General features: G+C 39.9%; 1 protein-coding gene across 8 annotated transcripts in view; it reads right to left on the bottom strand.

Moving 5' to 3' along the window:
• The window catches only part of LOC128405330 (endophilin-A1), a 277,258-nt gene that overhangs the window by 132,233 nt on the left and 125,112 nt on the right, over positions 1–19,913 (bottom strand). For all 8 annotated transcript variants that reach the window (XR_008328267.1, XM_053371855.1, XM_053371856.1 and 5 more), the window contains 5 exons: positions 13,133–13,324; positions 8,606–8,703; positions 6,685–6,811; positions 5,142–5,279; positions 2,775–2,960 (listed from right to left, as the gene is read on the bottom strand). Coding sequence is in view for 7 of the 8 variants with exons in the window: in XM_053371855.1 (XP_053227830.1) it covers positions 2,775–2,960; positions 5,142–5,279; positions 6,685–6,811; positions 8,606–8,703; positions 13,133–13,324 (741 nt within the window). In the remaining variant the exon portion in view is untranslated. The remainder of the gene's footprint in view (positions 1–2,774; positions 2,961–5,141; positions 5,280–6,684; positions 6,812–8,605; positions 8,704–13,132; positions 13,325–19,913) is intronic.

The following is a 19,913-nucleotide window of genomic DNA, read 5'->3' as shown; positions in this document are numbered from 1 at the left end:
TAACCATATAACAGCATTTCAAGAGTAAAATCTAAGGCGTTGGGAAGTCATTTGACATGTTGCCATTGTTAAACAAATGGGAGCCAGAAATCCCAGATGATCAACCTCAAATCACCTGAAGATCTCCCAGTAGATCCCAATCAACCCTTTGTCTACCCCTGCTATATACTAATAGAAAACTCATTCTATGAGGGTGGATTTGTATGTAGGCAAAATGACACCACACAAATGGAAGGCAGGAACACATCTGCAGAAATAAAATTTTAAAAAATCTGTAGGAAGCGAGGGGAAAACGAAAGGATGAAAATGCACAAAAACAGCTTAGTTAGGATTCAGCAGGCTTGGTAGGTATGGAATGCTGACTGGCTATTAATTTTTTGTGCCAAGATTGGGAGAGAGATGCAAGCCTTGTTTGTAATCGAACAACCCTGGGAAAAGGGTTGTGCAAGGCTAGAACTTTGAACAAGAGCATTCTATGCTCCAATAGGGTTGCCATATTTCAAGAAGTAAAAATCCAGACACATAAGTTGTTGAGCTCCCCCCCCCCGGTGCAAATTTTCCCATTTCAATTGGCATTTTAATATGGCAACCCTATGCTACAACATTCTCTATACTGCTAAAGCAACATGCAGCAGAGCTCAGTATCTGAATAGTGTAGAGAGGATCTGCACCAGTGCTGCACATGACTACCTGCAGCTGGCACTGGCCTGGCAGATCACAGAATCATATGAGTTGGAAGGGACCACGGGGATCATCTAGTCCAACCCCCTGTAATGTAGGAATCTTTCGCCCAGTGTAGGGTTCGAACCCACAGCCCTGAGATTAAGTGTCTCATTATCTACCAACTGAGCTATCACTCAGGAGGTATCCATACAATGTAGAAGAGCAACATGAAAAGCAATGAGTCTTGTGGCCCCTTAAAGATTAAACACCTGTATCATGGTTGCAAGCTTCCGGGCACTACAGGTGCTGCATGCATTGTTATACTAAGTTGGTAGGTATGTTTATGCATGAATGCCGTGTTAAAAATGTAAACAGATATGAAATGCCCAAAAATACAGATTGTGAGAAGCATGCAAAACTAGAAAGCAGTGTTGAGGAGTAACAGATATTCTGGCACTGGTACATTCCTAAACACACATAGTGGATAATACAAAATACTATGGGGAAGATGCCATAGGGGCAAGATGCAGTATGGGAAAGGTGACCTGGGGATGCTATGTCAAGCAGGCTCCCTAACCATTTTATTATGTAGAACGGGACCTTGGAGTTGATTTCTGTGTGTTCAGTTTGAAGGGATCAATATATGCATGTGGTGAGGTCCTTGACTTTCAAAATTAGTGTTTTCTCTGACATGATAACTTTGGAGCAATGCTCCCCTGATCTTGTTTGGTCTACTTCTCACAAATTGTGCTCAGCTAGGAAAGTCCTGTCACAAAATGCAGCTCATTCCGTTGCATTTTGTGCAGTCGCAGTCCAAAACACAGCAAAATGTGCTTAAGTTCCAATGAAATTCAACAGTTCTAGGTGTGCTTAGCAGATGAGAACTGTGCCCTGACCATTTTAATACATGCAGCGACACATCTTTTGAGATAGCGTGCTTCCTCTTCTTCCTCTGAAAGCTACTCAGCTGTTTTTAGGTGCCGTGTGCTTGACTGTGTTTATTACTGACTATCCAAAGTAGTAATTAGCTTGTTAGGTTGTCAGCAAGCAAGTTAATTTCATTTAGTCTTTATTAATTTCACTCCTGCTGGCAATTTCTTTTTAGCTACCTTTGCTCTTGACAACTTGGCAGTGATCTTCTATTCAACAGAGGGAGGATACATAACTATGATATTTTGGAGATGGCATTTATTTGGAAAGGTCTATTAAATTAAATTTAAAATGTTGATAGAGAAAACAGGATGTTCTATTCCAGATTCATAAGAGGTTAAGTCAAAGCAAAAGAAGCCCTATGACATTTATCTCACTTTACTGTGACCCACCTTCATAGATACTTCTGTTGCTATTAATTCTGCGGGGGGGGGGGGGGAGGCAGCATCTGCACATGCCTTTTTCTGCCCTGCACAGCTAACAACCGCTTTTTAGCAGGAGGCAATTTACCTTGGAGAAACTGCCTGGGAGAAAAGGATTAAACAACACCTTCCAAATCAAGCCCTCCCACCAACCTTCATACACACACCTCCCTTAATAGGGCTGCTAATTAACAAAACAAAATTTGGTGGACATCCTGTTCACAGATTTCCTGTCTGGTTTTGCTGTCTGGGCATCACTTTGTACTCAGGAGAAATTTGACAGTCACTCATCAAAGGTTATGAAACAACAGCTTTGTCCATCTTTTGTTCACAAGAGGAGAGGTGGTTTTTTAATATATACATATATAGGGGGAAGAGGAGTGGGATGGCAGTCTGGAAACCAATCTGAGGGAGGGTCCCAGGGGCTGGGGGGGGGTCTTGATCTGGATGCTGGGGATATGCTGAGCCAGAAGAAAACTTCGTCCTGGCAACAGTGGATGCCCCAAGTCACCATTGGCCCATCTCACCGTCTGCTAGAAGGACAATAGGAAAACCCTGAAGTCTGGAGTCCACAGGAATATTTGCATTAAATTAGTATGATGAAGGTCAGCCTTCCCCAACCCAGTGCCCTCCAGATGTTGGAACAGTACTTCTGTCATCCCTAAGCACTGGAGGGCACATCTGGAGGGCACTAGGTTGGGGAAAGCGGACCTAAGGCATGTCACTAAACCAAAAGACAATTTTTTAAAAATACCGAACCTTCACAAAGGTAACGAACTCTTCCACCTTGTCATTGGACATCATCAATTTTTTCTGCAGTACTTCGAGTGCTTGTTCACTTTGCTTTGCCAAGCCATGAAGTTGCTGAGAGGCAGTGGTTTCGAGTTCTGTCATGGCACATTCCGCCTCAGCCATTTTAGCTTCTAGATTGGCGAGTTTAAGCTCCTGAAATAAAGCCACATGAAAATGATATTGGTATACTTTTTACTCAAGAGCAAAATACCCTAAAGTGAGTCAATCAAGCCATGAGAGGGAATGCGAGTTTTGTGGATACATAGTGAGTCCACAAAGTCCACTGTGTCCCCTTTCTAGGAAGATTCACTGTAGGGACCACAACCTGGTTCCTTCACCCTTAGAGTGGGGCATTCTTAGTTCTTGTCTGATTTCATGAGGTAAAAACTGTATTCAGCTTCCTTTACCATGTCCATTGCTGTCTTCTTCCAGTGTCACATATCTATAAAGGTACCTTTGCTTGATTTGCTTTAGGTTACAACGATTTTGTACCTTACTCTCTCCCAATGGAGCAGCCTGTTACCCTCTCCCATGTCCTCACCATTCTTCCTCAGCTGTTTGGGATTAAACAAACTAGAGAAAGGATCTATGTATTGGTGTTAAACCTTAGTGGCTTAAACCTAAGTGCTGTTTCCTTTGGACTGTATCACACAGTTGTGGATTTTCTACCACCGAGGGCCTTGGGCTCAATGAAGCCATTGCTGTCCTAATATGGGCTCAGGGTACGACCTGCCCATAATACGAATGTAGGGTTTTTGGCACAGTAGGAGACAAGAGTAAGCTTTGAGTTCATACATGGCCTTCATTCCATCTTTCTTTCCCCCTTTTCCTAGGTACCAACCCATAAGGCAAGGTGAGGCAGCAAGATCCACAGAGGCAGCAGATCTGGAATTCATTGCCCCCTGCTGCTGCTGCTGCTGCTACCACTCCTTGGAGGCTGGGTCTGTGGACTTCTTAAGCCCCACCCAATGCCACCTCTGCAACGACCTTTTGCTCCTCCCATCCTTGCTCCCGATGTAGAATTTTATTTCCCGCCCCCCCCCCCCCCGTTCCTGATATACATCTTCCCTTACCCGCTCTCCCCTGGTGAGGGAGTGCCATTGTGCAGTTCGCCACAGGTGCCAAAACGCCTTAGGCCAGCCCAACTAGGTAATAGGTAATAAGTAAGGTGGGAATGCAGGTGCTGCTGTGGGTTAAACCATAGAGCCTAGGGCTTGCTGATCAGAAGGTCGGCGGTTCAAATCCCTGTGACAGGGTGACCTCCCGTTGCTTGGTCCCTGCTCCTGCCAACCTAGCAGTTTGAAAGCACGTCAAAGTGCAAGTAGATAAATAGGTACCACTCTGGCGGGAAGGTAAACGGCGTTTCCGTGCGCTGCTCTGGTTCGCCAGAAGCGGCTTAGTCATGCTGGCCACATGACCCGGAAGCTGTACGCCAGCTCCCTTGGCCAATAAAGCGAGATGAGCGCCGCAACCTGAGTCGGCCATGACTGGACCTAATGGTCAGGGGTCCCTTTACCTTTAAGGTGGGAACAGGAACAACACTTAAAACCTCTGTCTCTACCTAAGCTAAAAGAACAACATGAATAGAAAACCAATGGAGAGCCAAAGATATGCTTTCTACGTAGAGCAGGGATGGGGAACCTATGGGCCTTCATATGTTGTTGGACAGCTGTAATTCCTGACGAGTCCACTTCTCCCCCAGCTTCCAAACATTGCATGTCGTTGGTGCTCTCCGGGGGGGGGGGGGGGGGAGAGGCATGGGGAACTTGGCACTGTGTGGTGCTGGGAAGCCCATCTGCCACTATTGCCATTGTGGCCCTGAACCACGCCAGATTGTGCTCACACTGTGTTTGGGAGCCAGGAGAGCAGCAGTGCCCCCCACACCAGACCCTACAGGTTTCTCATCCCTGACCTAAGGATAATGATGGTGTGCACCACAGGAGCATGTTCACATATTCCCTGACTGCCCCAAGCAGAAGTTTCAGTCCTTGCTTCTTGAATTGCACAGAAAAAAAGCAGCTCCGCTGAACCCATTTTAGGGTGCTACAAACAGGGGCATATTGAATTTCATTACCTAGGCTAATATCACAGAACATCATACTGTGATTCATTTAATTCATCTTCAAATATGCATTTTGCCATTACATTCGTATCTTGTAAAGGCTCCAAATCCAAGAGAATAAAAACCACAGAGATACCGCGATGGGTAGAGTGAAAATGCAGAGTTGCTGACCTCACCACTCTTTTCCTTTTGGTAATAAACACTGTACATGAAAAGGTTAGGTAGAAATTAAATATTCTGTGTTTAATCCAAAACAATCTGTAACCATGTACCTTTTTCTCCAGCTCCTCCTTAGCTTTGCGATTCATCTGCTCATATTGTGCCTTTTCTTTTGTAGCTACATTAAGCCTTTGCTTTAGTGAATCAATCGACGTTTTTTTGTTTGAACAATCTTCCGTCAATGACTTTACCTGAAGTAACACCCAGAGAATAACTGTTATTAGGGAAAACATTTGCATCATTTCGAGGGGAAACCTAAAACCTTTTGCCAAAATAACAACTACATTTAATTGTAAACATTTCTTTTGCCAGTTTAGGTGAAAAGGCTGGCAGATCTCTTTCAGTTGTTCCTGCGGGGACTGTATCCCATGGAAATCAATAGAACTTATTCACACATAACTGGCTACAGAGCTGCAAGTTCGTAGTTATTACAAAATTCATAGCATTTAGCAAGTAGACAGATATAAGCATGCAGAAAGTATAGCTACATGGAGATTTAGTGCTTTCAGGTTTTGATGGAAACAAATATTAACCACACAACCCTTCTGTTAGTATCCAGTACCTATAGATTTTGTTTGGATCAGCCTTTCTCAAACAACTGTAAAGGAAATGTATTCAAGTTCTATGCAATCTATGGTATGCAGATACTTTCTCTCCCCGAAATCAAAACATGCAAGATTTAATATCACAGCTCTTCAAAACATTGATTTTCTAAAACAGAAACAAAATCAAGGATTCATTTTGCACCTTCCTGGTGTGATTTCCTCTCAACCCCAACCCCCCTCTTTTTGGCTGATGATTTCTTAATGACATCTTATCTCTGACATGGAGGGCAAGAGAGTAGTTCTCTCTGGAACTGACAAGTGCTTAATGGCTGCCGGTGCAGGCTACTTTCAGAGCAACGCAGCCAGCACCTGATTTTAAAGAGAATCAAAGTAGGGCTCGCCTCGAAAACTATTTCTGCTCTGAGGTTGTACAGTGTGAAGCCTCAGGGGTTCCTCCATGTGAGCCCTGTTTGCTGGGAATAAAAGGGTGCTGGGCAGATAGAGTAAGGAAGGCGCAATTTCACTTCTTGTCCCTTTAAGCATCTGTAAAATGCATTAAATATTTAGGGAGAAAACAACTTGCAGAATAGCATAAAATGGAATCATTAAATATATAACAGCAAAAGGGATAACATGTCACTGTTATTATAAAGCTAATTGAAATGTAATCTTTTCTTTCTGCTAGATGTTAGATAGAACAAACACATATATTTCACATATCAGGGATTTGAGCTGCATTTTTTTGAAATTAACAAGCATAAGAAAAAACAGCTTCACTATATACCATATGTACACAGCAAACCTTTCATTCTCACATTAAATTATTTTACTGTTTAGATAGCACAAATGTGCTCTCTCTATGTATGAATGGAATTATCACGACTGCTGCAATTAATCAATGAAATCTGATAGCATTTCTAAGTGGATACAAATGCAACACTTTTTTAAAAACAAACAAACAAAATCTCCCCAACGGTGTTAATATTTTGATTTTTGTATGTGATGCTCATTTTGGAGGAGGGGGACTAAACACACACAAAACATGACATACCTTTTCTTCAAGAGTTTGTAGTTTTTCATTAAAGCTTTTTTCTTTTTCCTGATTTGCTTTCATGCGCAGCTTCCAATCTTCTATTAAATTTCTTTTCATACTTAGGTCTCTCTCCATTCGAGAAATCCTTCAAATAAGGCGGAATGCAATATCCACAGAATTAGGAAACATTAATACTGTGTGCTTATTTTGAATAATTAAAATGTACGACTCTGATGAGTGCTAATCTTTGTACATTTTGCCAGTGCAAAGGAGTTGAAAATCACTGCATTTTTATACAAATATAAAGATACAAGAGATAAATTGAAACTCTGTGGACTTCTGAATTGCAAGCACAACATTATTATACCAGCAATGCAAATACACAGCACTTCCTACAGTTAATCATACTAAGGTGAGCATACAATTATGAGCAAAGGGAAAGCAGAATATTGCATTATTTTGGTGTAGGCTGACAAAGTGAAGAAGAGGAAGAATGTAATTTACTAAAGTATCAATTTAAAAGTGCAAATATGTGGACTGCCCAGCATGATTATACACCTTTATTTAGGATATAGAAAGCTTCATAACAATAAAAAGGAAGGAATTAAAATATGTCTGTGGGTAATATCTGTGGAAAATCAATATGCTGATTTCAAAGACAGCATTGCTTTCACACATAGCATCTCTGAAGGAAATGCAAACTTTTCCGTAGCAAATCTGTGGCAAAGGAATTTTAAAAACTGCTGATTGGGTGATATGTGAGACAAACAGGATGCCTATTGCCTTATTACTTGAAACTGTTTTCTTATGGACACAATACTTTATCCAAATAAATCAAATCAGTATGTTGAATATACAGAATACATTGTTGTTGATATCATGTCACATAAAATCAGCAAGAAAACCATGGCATAATAAAAAAGGATAGAAGGAATTTACATTTCAATGGTCACCTAACAGTGTACTGGGAGCAATCAAGTAGATCACCTCCAGCAAAGCACATTCAGTATTTACTATATAAAATAATGGTAGGGCACAGTCTTATCTAAAATCTAAAAAATGGAGGTGCTGGGTTCTTTAGGTGCATCTTAAGGCATTAATCAATGAAATATGCATTCCATGAATGCATTTTAAACATACTCCCATCTTAAAGGTGAAGGAACCACGTCAATAAAATATTTTTAATTTCCAAGATCACACATTAGTAGGTAACAGGTTTACTCATTTGGAGGTGTTTCTGTGACTTTAATATTTGACTAGATAATCAATCTACAAATCTATAGTATGCACTTCTGGAATAAACCAGCATAGTTAAAATACAGTGTTATGTATGTAAAATAAATGAGATGTGGTTTTCAAAGTTAATGTTTTTCAGAGTTAAAACTGCAATCCTATAATAAACACTTACCTGGGAGTCAGCCCCACTTAATACAATGGGATGTATTTCTGAGTAAACAGGAATAGGGTTGCAGAGTTAACAAACATAAAAATGAATAAGCCTAACTGCCCTTTTGCACCTTTTACAGATGTAAAACTGGAGATTTAATCCTGTTTAAGCATCTAAACCTTGACTTGTCTTTAAGCCCTTAGGCATTTGTATTTGAAAGATTGCTTTTAGCTACGGTGAGGCAATCATTTAGATTTACATCAAGGGATAAGCAAGCCTACTCTGCAATCTGAAATGTGACTGTTGATGCTCTTTTTGCTATACAGAAATTATAGTCAGTTAACAACTCATCAGTTTTTGTCTTTTGCTTTTAAAGTCATCAGCATGGACTGCTGCAATAGTTTGAAATAGGCATCATAAAGGAAAAAAAGAAACTGGATGGAAAATATCACTTCCAGAAAAATGTCTCTACTTGATCCAAAATTCTGTTAAGTAATTACATTTCTGCCACTGGGGGGAACCAGACACAATGGAGAAGCAAAGTGAACCTACTTTTCCTGTAGTTCCCGCATCTGTTCTTCTTTTCGCTGGACTTCATATTTCAAAGATTTGATGGTTGATGACTGTTTAGTGATTTCATTATTTGCATTCTAGATTAAATAAAATATTTATTAAATCTTCAACAGTGTAGATTTAGAATTATCGAAAGTATAACTCATAATGATCTTATTTCAAACAAAAAAAATTACTGTATAATAGTTTATAGTCTATTTTGATCACTATTAAACAATCATTAGTGTACATCACAGCACAAAAGAATATCTCTTACAGCTTTTGAGCTTAGAAATTCTGCCCTTTAGAAACACTTTGCTAATGTTTCACACTGCTGACTTTATAACCACTAAATGGTTATTTATCAGGGCCAGCCCAGAGGTAGATACATCCCGTCTTATTTGGCAGAAAAAATATTAAACTCTTACGATCGGCTTACAGAAATTTTCCATCAACTGTGTTTCCTCAAAGGATAGGCTTGGGAAACAAAAGGCATATGTCTGAGAGACCTGTGCTTCTTTTCGGTCTTTTGATCTTCAAAATTTGCATGAGACCTATGAGAAACATTACGTAGGAGCAGGAGTTGATCGTACAGATTTTTGGTCTGTTGTCCCATGTCCTACTTAGGAGTAGTCACACAGGACACCAGCATCTGGTTCACTTCCTCTGCTGTTAATATTTTCACCACCAACACATCAGAATTTTAGCAGCCTAAACAAGGATGTCCATAGACCTTGTCTTGTCTATGTATACTACTCGGAAGTAGACAGCACAACTCACTGTACACAGATGATCAAAATAACTGACTTAAATCAGTTATTTTAGGCAATTCTGGGGGGAAAGGGAATGTCAAAAAAAGGAACCTCACAGCCGTTTGAAATAATCCTACCATATTTTCCAGAGTGATCAACAGCTAAAATTGGTGGCATGGAACTGCAACAATTAACTTTCATTTCAGAGTATTTCAGAGTATTTCAGAGTAAATGGCATTCTCTTCTCCTCCACCTTTCGATGCAGAAGTGGGAGATGAATTCATGGTAGGTGTGCATTCCTATTTGCAAGTTCAGCCCTTGTTTTGGCCTGGGGAATTTACACATTAGGTGTAAAACTGTGAGCGAAGAGATGGGATAGGCAGTAAAGTCAAACTCTGCTGGAATGTCTCCTGCTCATTGCAGCCTTCTAACTCCCATTAACATTAATGGGAGCCTTGCACATAGTATTCTTCCCCTCAAGGGAAGTATAGACTCTGATGGGTAGAGTATGGGGTAAACTGCAGTTATATTGAGCAGCATCTTCTGCACTGCTACACCCTTTGACTCACTGGCTTAAAAATAAAATGATAGTTGTTCCTCTAATTAAAATCCAATAATACTGGCAACCCACAGTGCCTTGAAATTCCAACATTTTCTCATGGCAGGGACTATAACGATCCTGTTTTAACATTCATATAATGAAATAAAAATTAAAAGCAGGTTTGTGAAGGATTCAAACGCAACTTGGTAAAGCATGCCAGGAAGTTGAACCTCTAATTACTTTTTTCTTTAAAAAAAAGAAATTAAGGCTGGCTCTGCATGTTCATAAACACAATCATACTGTAAGGGATGAAAAATAATGTCTAGTTTATACTCCTGAGCCACAAAAAGAATGCAAGTCATAATTCTTGCGTTACAGCGCACTTCAACAGGAGCTTTCTCTGGGTAAGGAAAAAGATTTTTCAGAACAGAGCTGCAGTCATTTATTACATTTACCAAAAAAAAAAAAGTGGGGGGGAGGGGGAAGTGAAATGTTTTCATGTGGTCAAAGCATGCCTAGGATTCCAGCAGTTCTGTATTGGGCATGCCACCCCAACCTGAAATATATGAAGTTTAACCCGAGAATAGTTAAAATGATAGATGGCAGCAGAATAATAACTGAAGTTCCTTAGGCCAACTTGTGCAGCATGACCTTCATTAAGGGTGAAGTGCAACACGCCGTCAGAGGCGTTTACATGTGCCAAGTGAAAGTGGACACTTGTGCGGAACGTGGGCCTCTGCAAAGAGCTACACAGCAGTGCTTGTGTCCAAGGGGGAAAGTCACCACTTCCTGTGGAAAACAACGCTGCAAAGAAGGGGAAAGGAAATGAAGCAAATCTCTTCCAGCAGTGATTGGGTAGGAGTGTTAAGATGCAGGAAGCCTGGTTCTCAGAAACCACTTATTGTGTGGTTAGACTTTGGAATTTGGAAAAGGGGGAAAAAAAGATACATGAATAAGGTACAATCTCGGACTATTTATCCTAAACCTTGCAGGGAAAACCGAGACGCGTGCACAAACGATGATGGTTTTATAACAGGTTCCCAGGAAGTCAGATGCATCGTATAAGTTTATTGCGTTGCTAATAGCTTTCTTAAAATTCTCTTTGCTAAAGTTGTTGGATGATGCAGGACACACTGAGGGGTGTATTAAGAAGCCACACGGTTAATATGTAAACTTTGATATGTGGGTAGCCGTAGCAAATCATCATGTTGTGTTTTTCCATACTGCAGCAAGCTTCCAGGTGTATCCCTTGTAACTGCTTGAAAAGCAAGGCAGTCTTATGAACAATGGGCTATACTAGGAAGCCATGTGGAGTAGGGAACAGAGTGATAGACTAGGACTGGGAAAATTCCCAACTCAGCCATGAACCTTACTGGTTGATTTGGCCCCAGTCAGCATCTCTCAAACCAGCCTACCTCCTAGGGCTGTGGTGAAGATTTTTATTTTTATTTTATTTTTTGAAGGGGAGACAAAATATATGCTGCCTTGAGTGAACTTAAGGAAAGGCAGGATATAAATGCAATAAATAATAAAACAATGTTGACTTTGGAAAAGCACTGGGATACTTGATTAGGGTTTTCATGAGTAAGTACTGAGAGACTAAGGTAGGGTTCCACTAAAATCTGCTTAACTAAATCAGGAATTAGATTCAGGTAGGTAGCCATGTTGGTCTGATGCGCTCTCGCACTCTCTCTCTCTCTCTCTCTCTCTCTATATATATATATATATTGTCCAGTAGCATCTTAGAGACCAACTAAGTTTGTTTTTGGTATAAGCTTTCATATCTGAAGAAGTGTGCATGCACACGAAGGCTTATACCAAGAACAAACTTGTTTTAATTTTTTATATAAATCAGGGATGCCATCGCACAGTGCTATGAAGGTTGATTTGGCTCCAATTAAATATTTCATTATCCGCCATCCATGAGATAGGAACAAAACATACGAAAATTCACTACTTTGAAATAGTCTGTCCACAAAGATGAAACCATGGGCTTTCCACTCCACCCTACCCCAGGGTTCTTCCTTTTACCAAGAGGAGTCATCTTGCTCTATCTGAATCTGAATTTTAGTATGTTATTTTCTGGGACCTGTGCACAGTACGGAAGCACTGCTGTGGCCGTCCGGTGCTGGGCTCCCCACCCCTCTCCCTCCCTGCCTTTTGCTCAGCACTGGGAAGACAAGAACGTAACTTTGTCCTGCCTGCCCTGCCAACGGCTACTGGGGATAGTCTAGGTCCTATTGAAATCCAGCTCACATGAGCCCCAGCCAGCAAGGACAACAGTCAGAGATTATCAGAGCTACAGTGCAACAACAGTATGGGAGGGGCACCATGTTGGTTACTCCTAGCCTATCCAATTCCAGCTATTCCACAATCTCATCTTGTAGCTGCTAATACAACACCTATTCCATGTCACTATCAACATTCAAATATCACAAAACCTTCAGCCTGCATGTACTCTTCCTTTCTGTTTCTCCAACCTGTGCTCCCTATGTACTTTTTGATATTGCCAATGTTTCCATTAAGATTAACCTCCATACAGCAATTCTAACTCCCTTCAAGAAGTCAGGAATGCAAAATAATCATTGTGATAAATGTGATTGGTGGAGTCATGCTGGGTTTTTTAAATGTTCACCAATACTGTTGAAAGTCAATAGCATTTTCCAATTAGGCTTGAGGCTTTCCCAGAAACATTAGAAAGACTTTCAGACAGGTGTTCCAGAAAGGAAGTTGTTTCTGGTAGTGGGCAGCAACAGAGGGTTGAAGAGAATATGACTACAGGGACCTCTTTCTTCTAGATTATATTTTCATACTGTCCCAAAATGCAAGGAGGTCACTATCCTCTCAAACAGCTGTAATGGTGATTTATATCCTTCATAGGACACATATATCCAGTGAATATAGCAATTTTAAATCTCACTTCTTATACTGTAAGGACTGGAATCATATGATTTGTCTTAAACACAGCCTAACACTTTCAACAAGCCAGATTTAATCATAGTCCTGAATCTGATTTATTTTCTCTAATCTTTGAACAGATGAAGCGAGCCAGTTCAATTTCATCTGACTGAATGTTAAGTTATTCTTATTTAATTATGGTTGTGTGACCATCATTTAATAGCAAATTTACCTAAGCCGCAAGATGCATTTTATTTTTGGTCTTTCAGCGCTTGATACTCTCTTTAGGACATAAAAGTGCAAATTTCATAATAATTTCATAACGTGGACTGTCACCTTCAGTTTACACTGCAACTGCTTCATTTCCAAATCTACATTCTTTAATGGAGTTGCTGGTGTCATTCCAGTAGGGCCAGATGTCACAGGAGACAGACCCTCTCTCAATTTCATAGACTGGGTCAGGTGGTCCAACTTCCCTTGTAAATCTGATTTTTCTCGCTGCAACTCAGTCAGGTTGGACGTCAGTGTCTGTTTTCCAAAGAAAGTAATAATAGCGACAGTTGTGTTCAATATGCAATAGAGACCAACATGCTGTATAATTTTACAGTTTAGCATTACGAAACACAACATATGCACCGTGCATTGTCCAAATTGCAAATGGGTTGGCTGATTTCACTGGTTGCAAAACAGACACAACCATATTAAAGAGGAAGAGAGAAAGGAGACAGGCTGCCTTTAGTGATATTTGCCCATCAAAGGGGAGAGGAAAATGATGCTTTAAAGAATAGTTAATACTGTTCACCACTGCCACTGATATTCCTTGTGATGTGTATGTGAAAACAGTGACATATTCTCAGATTTCACTTTATGTAGGAAATGTGGATTGAATGTAATGGCCGCTGGAATAAGTTCACATGAATATTCTATTGACGAATGCTATGGAGCAGTGTGCTTTGACTTATTAGGTTTGTAGGACTTGTGGAGGTTAAAGCAAAATAGACCATATGCACTGCAGAACTTCTGTTTGGCTGGTCTTTATGTTGTTGCTTCTTCCGTTCCTCATGTACACACAAGAGCCAGGAAACCACAAATTCCATAACCTTGACCCTGGGGCTGATGTACTTAACTGGTAAAAGCCAAGCTGGAGCACGACAAGATAGCAGATGTTAGTTGTTTATTCCACTGGGTAGGTCTTACCACCCAACACTGCAGCCAAAATGCTTCTCATTTAGCAACATAAATGTTAAGTCCAATTAGCAGATGAGGCTTGTTAGGGATTTAGTTCATATGAATAGCAAGCAAATAAACTATTTCAGTCTTACTGAACTTGACTGACAACGGATCAGGAGCATTTATGCGATGTGAAATGGTGCTGCAGCGTGCGTCTTAAAATGGTAAAATGAAGTATTCAGTATTTACCTTAATTTTGCTATGCTGTGGAATATAGGAACATGTTTTATTCTGTAATAGCTGGAATAATCTTTTACCAGACTGTAGTCAGCAGAAAGCCACCAAGCTTTTAATGGCATAACAGCCGAAGGCTCCTTAAGAGCTCAACAATAGTACTATTTTAATATTCCAAAGATGCTTATAATATGGTAGTTTAACATAAGGAACAATTAGACAAAATGGTATTGCAATCTCTCAGAGGAGCAAAAAACTTCCCTTGTGAAGACTCCCAATTAGACACTGCAAAAGATGCTACCATTTAAAACAGCTAGCTGTAGCTACTTTATATTTTGTACTGAAATAAGGAGATAAGAAACAGATACACTATAATGTTAATCTGAAGGTAGAAGGCAGGAAATAGAAGAAAGGACTTAGGAGGCATGCACAAAAGCAAAGAATGTAGACAGGAAAAGGGAACATTAAAAAAAGAATTGGAAGGAAATATTGGGGCGTTATTAAAACAGACAATGAGCCGCCCCAGAGAAAAAGCGGGAGGCAGTGGGTTTACCCAACATTTATTTTCTCCACAAAGCCTTAAGACTCATGTATTCATTTCTTGCTCCTTTTCATTGATGTCTTCACTAAATTTGCCATGTCTCTCGCCTTAAAAACATCAGGACACCTGATAATGTTCATATTTTATCATTTAAATCATTTGTGTGTGTGTGTGTGCATGTGTGCATATCTCCTGTTCTCTACTACTGAACCTGAAAGACTAGAAGAAGATGGGGAATCACAGGGCTCGTTTAAAATAGGGCAGTGCTTTCTTTTGAGCTGAATAATTTTACTGTAGGGTTGATGGAGGTATGTGTACAATATATGATCAACACAAACCAGAGCTATATAGTATTTATTTTTAATTCAGTGAGGAGGAAAGACACACAGATAAATTATAATATGTCTGGTGTCAGACGTGTCGTGCCGGCGGGGGTACTTTGCTCACCTTTGGTCCCCACCCTCATTCAGCTCTCTCACCTGTGGCTCCTAGAAGCTGTCAGCATGTGACAGCAGGCACACACACCGGGAATGGCTTCAGCAGGCTGGCTAACCCAGGTGAAGGTAGCTGATGGGTCTCAAACCCTCAGTGAGTTAGGGACTTCCCCTGCATGCAAAGATAGGGTCCGGTTGATTGACCCATAGTGGGTCTAACAGCACGTGCTGTAGAGGGAAGTGAGTAGCAGATGGCACTCATCAACAAGGAAAGGGAGCCCATCTAGGAGAAGGAAACCCTGATCCTAAACCTCTCTGCCTTGTGGGATATCTTCAGAAGAAGAAAAGTATGGAAGTCTCTCCCAGTATAAACCTTCCAGAGCACACATCCTACTTGTCTAAGCTAGCCTTTACAGCTCAAGAGTCAAGAAAGCTTGGGGAAACTTCACTGCATTTGAATATATTTTACTATGTTCTGATGGATGGTGTTTGCTTTTGTAATCTGCTCTGAGCCTTTGAGAAAGGATAGCTTGTAGATCTAGAATCACAGAGTTGAGGTGCCTTCTGTTCAGATCTCTTATTTAGTTTCAATTCTGCTGGAAGATCTAGTCTTCCCTATCTCAAGGGCTCTGGACAGGTAACAAAAGCACCTTCCAGCAGAATTGAAACTAAATATATAAATAGCTATTGATTTATAGTAAAAATGATCTTCATGTCTACCCTATTTATATAAACTTGTAATAGCATTAAAATAGACCTTTCATATAGTACATACCTTGGGAATACTCTTTTAGCACTTAATGATAGGTCATGTTATAATTTAGATTAGACAAAGAAAGGACTGGCACGTTAGTATTAAACACATAGTAGGGGGTGGTAGCTGAGGGCTTCTGCTTAATCAAGATAATCAAGATACACTTCTTTGCTGATCTGATGAACTCAGTAGATAATAGCAAAAGCCAGCAGATGTATGGATAAGCTGACTGAAGTTAGTGTAAACAGCATGCATTATTCCAAAAACTCTCTAGGTAACTGGCAGCAGGTTAGGATAGCAGCTGTAGACAAAAAAACATCCAATTTCTTTTCTGTAGATATACTTTTAATAGTGATCCTCAGAGGATTTTAATTACCTGTGTGTGTGTTTTATATTGTCCAGGAGCAACAGCAAAACCATAATTAAGGTACTAGAATTTAAATTGGAGACAGTGATATTATTAAGTAAAATGCCTTAAAAACTGACTCGATGCAGTAATGCTTTGTAAAAAGCTTCTGCATAACCGAGTATGTCTGTAGGGTTTTCTTGTAGATCAGGCTTTCCTCTAAGCTCTCAAGTAAACTATTTTACCAAAGGCTTCGCCCCTAGAAGAAAGGCTTTAGCTTTGAATCATATCTTTGTGTGGTAGATTACACTGCTGTTTATATCTTATTCTAAGAAAGGTTGGAGAAAAATAATTTAACCAAATGCCACATTCTGCATCATGCACCCCTATTCTGACACCTTTATTAAAATAATTGTCTGAAATGGAAAATTGTAGGGTTTTTTAAAAAAAAGAACATAAGAAAAGCTCTGCTTGGATCAGCCAAAGCAAAGGCCTGTCTAGTCTTACAGTCACAGTGGCCAGTCAGATACCCATGGAAAGCCCACAAGAAGAATTTGAGCTTGTGCCATGTGGTCCTGTCTAAGCATTGAGGCTCAGGACCACAATACCTCAAGAACTGCCTCTCTCCATATGAACCTCCCCGGACCCTGAGATCCATCATTTGAGGCCCTTCTTCGTGTGCCTTCTCCACGAGAGGTCCAGAAGTTCTGGCAACACAAGAACGGGGTTTTTTTTGCAGCGGCTCCCCGTTTGTGGAATGCTCTCCCCAGGGAGGCTCGCCGGGCGCCTTCATTATACACCTTTAGGAGCAAGGCAAAACGTTCCTCTTTAACCAGGCCTTTGGCTGGTTGACATCCAATCCCCTTTTAAAAGGTGGTGTGGAGGGGGGATTATTGGGTGGTTTTTTGTTTTTATTATGTATTTTGCATTTTTATACTGTGATTTTATGTTGTATACCATGTGTGGGAATAGGAGAGTATACAAATAATAAACACAATAATTTATGCTTTAGTCTCATTGAAACTAATGAAACAAATCACCCAAACCACATAAGCTATCCAGAGGGCACCATGCTGCCTACCCCCTGCTCTAAGGTATGTTTCATCTTTACAATGATAATACATTTACCAACACACTAAAAGCAATGTATTACAGGGAGAGTTCGGGGAGGTCATTGCACCTAAGTTGTTATTTGATCAAAGCGCTCCATCTGTAGTTGTAGCCTCCAGCATTATGCGACTGAAAGCACAACGCACCACTTTAAAACGTTTAGCTACCTTAGTGTATGTTATGAAATTCCCATCAACATCTGAGCATATTCCAACGCTGAGAGTGTAATTTCTCTGGTCATTCGATTTTCCTCCAGAGATTATCCTACTGACTCCTCCAGCATCACTTATACCGAGTCCTCTCTAGTTGACATTGGAGCTCGGATCATCTGTGCGGCATATGAAGGGAATGCCATAGAGGAACTGAGAGACTGAAAGTAGTTTTTATGGGGACAGGAAGGATGCAAGGCAGGCTGGAATGGTTAAGTGTTGCGGCAGTTATAAATTTACACAGAACTCTGCAAAATTATAGCACCAAATGGGACTAGGTAAGTATACCCATGGTCTTCTATTTCTTGCAGATTTGGAGCTTCATATAGGTAAAATATTTATGAAAAAACAACAGATGTGGGACATCAGGCCACTACTGCCTTCAGATAAGAGGCTATAATAATTTAATAACTTGGAATTCCAAGGTGCATATTTTTTTTCATGCAAGGAAAGGAAAGAAAGGAAGTCTTTCTTCTACCACATAACTACATGGAGAAAAATGGAAATGAGAAATGGCCACCTTGTCAGATAAGACGGACAGAGCAGGGAGGGAAAGAATATCCTTAGTTGCTCAGTTTCGTAAGAGCTGCCAAGATTACACATTTATAAACTATTTCCAGATAGTTACTGAAAGATAACAGTGTATTTCGCAAAATGTCAAGCAAATGAAGGTAATGCAGAGGACTTTTTAACGAGTACTTTAGCTAGTTGCTAGACTTCATCAGCCTTTAGAGACCATTAAGTACCCTTTGGTTAATTGGCCAGTGGTAGATTAATCTTTTATTCCAGCAGCACTGTTTTAACACCCCTTGCACTCTGTCAGAGTAGCAGCTGAATGACAAAATAATATTGTGCATGAATAATAAGCAGAAAAGTTAAATTAACATTTCATATTTCATATGCCATACCTGTATGTCAGCGAGAGAAAAACTTTATTTTCAAGTCCCTGACATTCAACTCTTTTTTTAAAGCAATCCAATGTTGACATCTCATTGAGTTGAATCTTCCTAATTACTGCTAATTGCCTATCAAGATTTTGCTCCCCTTGAAGTTCAGTTGTCTAGTATAAATGAGCACTGCTCTAGCACATGCTGCATAGACAGCCATGACACTTGAGGTGTGCTACATTATTATGAGGTCATACTAAATATGGTTTGCAATTAACAAAGCAGCTTTTAAAGATGCTTAAAGGTACCGAAAATGCCAATCTCTAATGAAGTGTTTAAACTACATCCCAACAGAGAAATAGAGGTATGTTCCTGTTGATAATACTGCTTTTTGCCTTAAAAAAACCACACATTTGTAAGTATTTTTTCCTGCCAATGGGATTCACACTGTAGTTTCAGTTCAAAAGATCACACTAACACGTTTTAAGGATGATTCTGCAAACTTTCACCTCACGTGTGGAAATTAAATGCTGAAACTTATGACAAATCCTGATATTATTATGTTCTCATATATAATAAAAGTCTCAATTTGGCAACACATCAAAAAATGTGTTAAGCAGGCCACCAACTGAAGATGACCCATCTAAAGAAGTCATCCATTAAGAAAATAATCCTGAAATTATCTCTCAAAGCGTCTCCCCTCTCTCCCTGCTTTTCAAATAGGGCCAAATCAAGTTCTTGATCGTAGCTTCATATAGTAGGGCACTGAAGGGAAGTTTAGGAATGGCAGAGCGAACTAATGTATGGCATTAATACATTTATGTATGTTCCACGAATGTGCAAACTTGTGGTTTTAAAAATCAAAACACTGTGTGTACACTTCTTATGAACTGCTTCTGAGTGTTAGCAGAAAGGAACATCAATAAACTAACAAACTAATTAATGTAATAAAACTAATTGTAAGTTGCTGATTATCAGAGATAAATATAAATTAAACCAGTATCCCACAGAGCTAGAATTCTTTCAGATGAATTGGACCAATGAATTCATCATAGCTACTGTGAACTGTTTACTTGAATGCACAAGTGACCAGGGGCACAAGGCTCTTATGCTCCTTTGAAGAGGGCCTTTTCGGTAGTGGTGCCCACCCTGTGGAATGCCCTCCCATCAGATGTCAAGGAAATAAAACAACCAACTTTTAGAAGACATTTGAAGGCAGCCCTGTTTAGGGAAGTTTTTAATGTTTGATGTTTTATTGTGCTTTTAATTCTGTTGGGAGCTGCTCAGAGTAGCTGGGGAAACCCAGGCAGATGGGCAGGGTATAAATAATAAATTTTATTATTATTATTATTATTATTATTATTATTATTATTATTATTGGTTAGAATTTATATAACCATATAAATCTGGCTATAGACATTATTGCATTTAT

This window comes from Podarcis raffonei, chromosome 17 (assembly GCF_027172205.1).
Source record: "Podarcis raffonei isolate rPodRaf1 chromosome 17, rPodRaf1.pri, whole genome shotgun sequence".
Classification (NCBI taxonomy): Eukaryota; Metazoa; Chordata; class Lepidosauria; order Squamata; family Lacertidae; genus Podarcis; species Podarcis raffonei.
The sequence above is the reverse complement of the archived record's forward strand: the minus strand, read 5'-3'. Positions and strand labels throughout refer to the sequence as shown.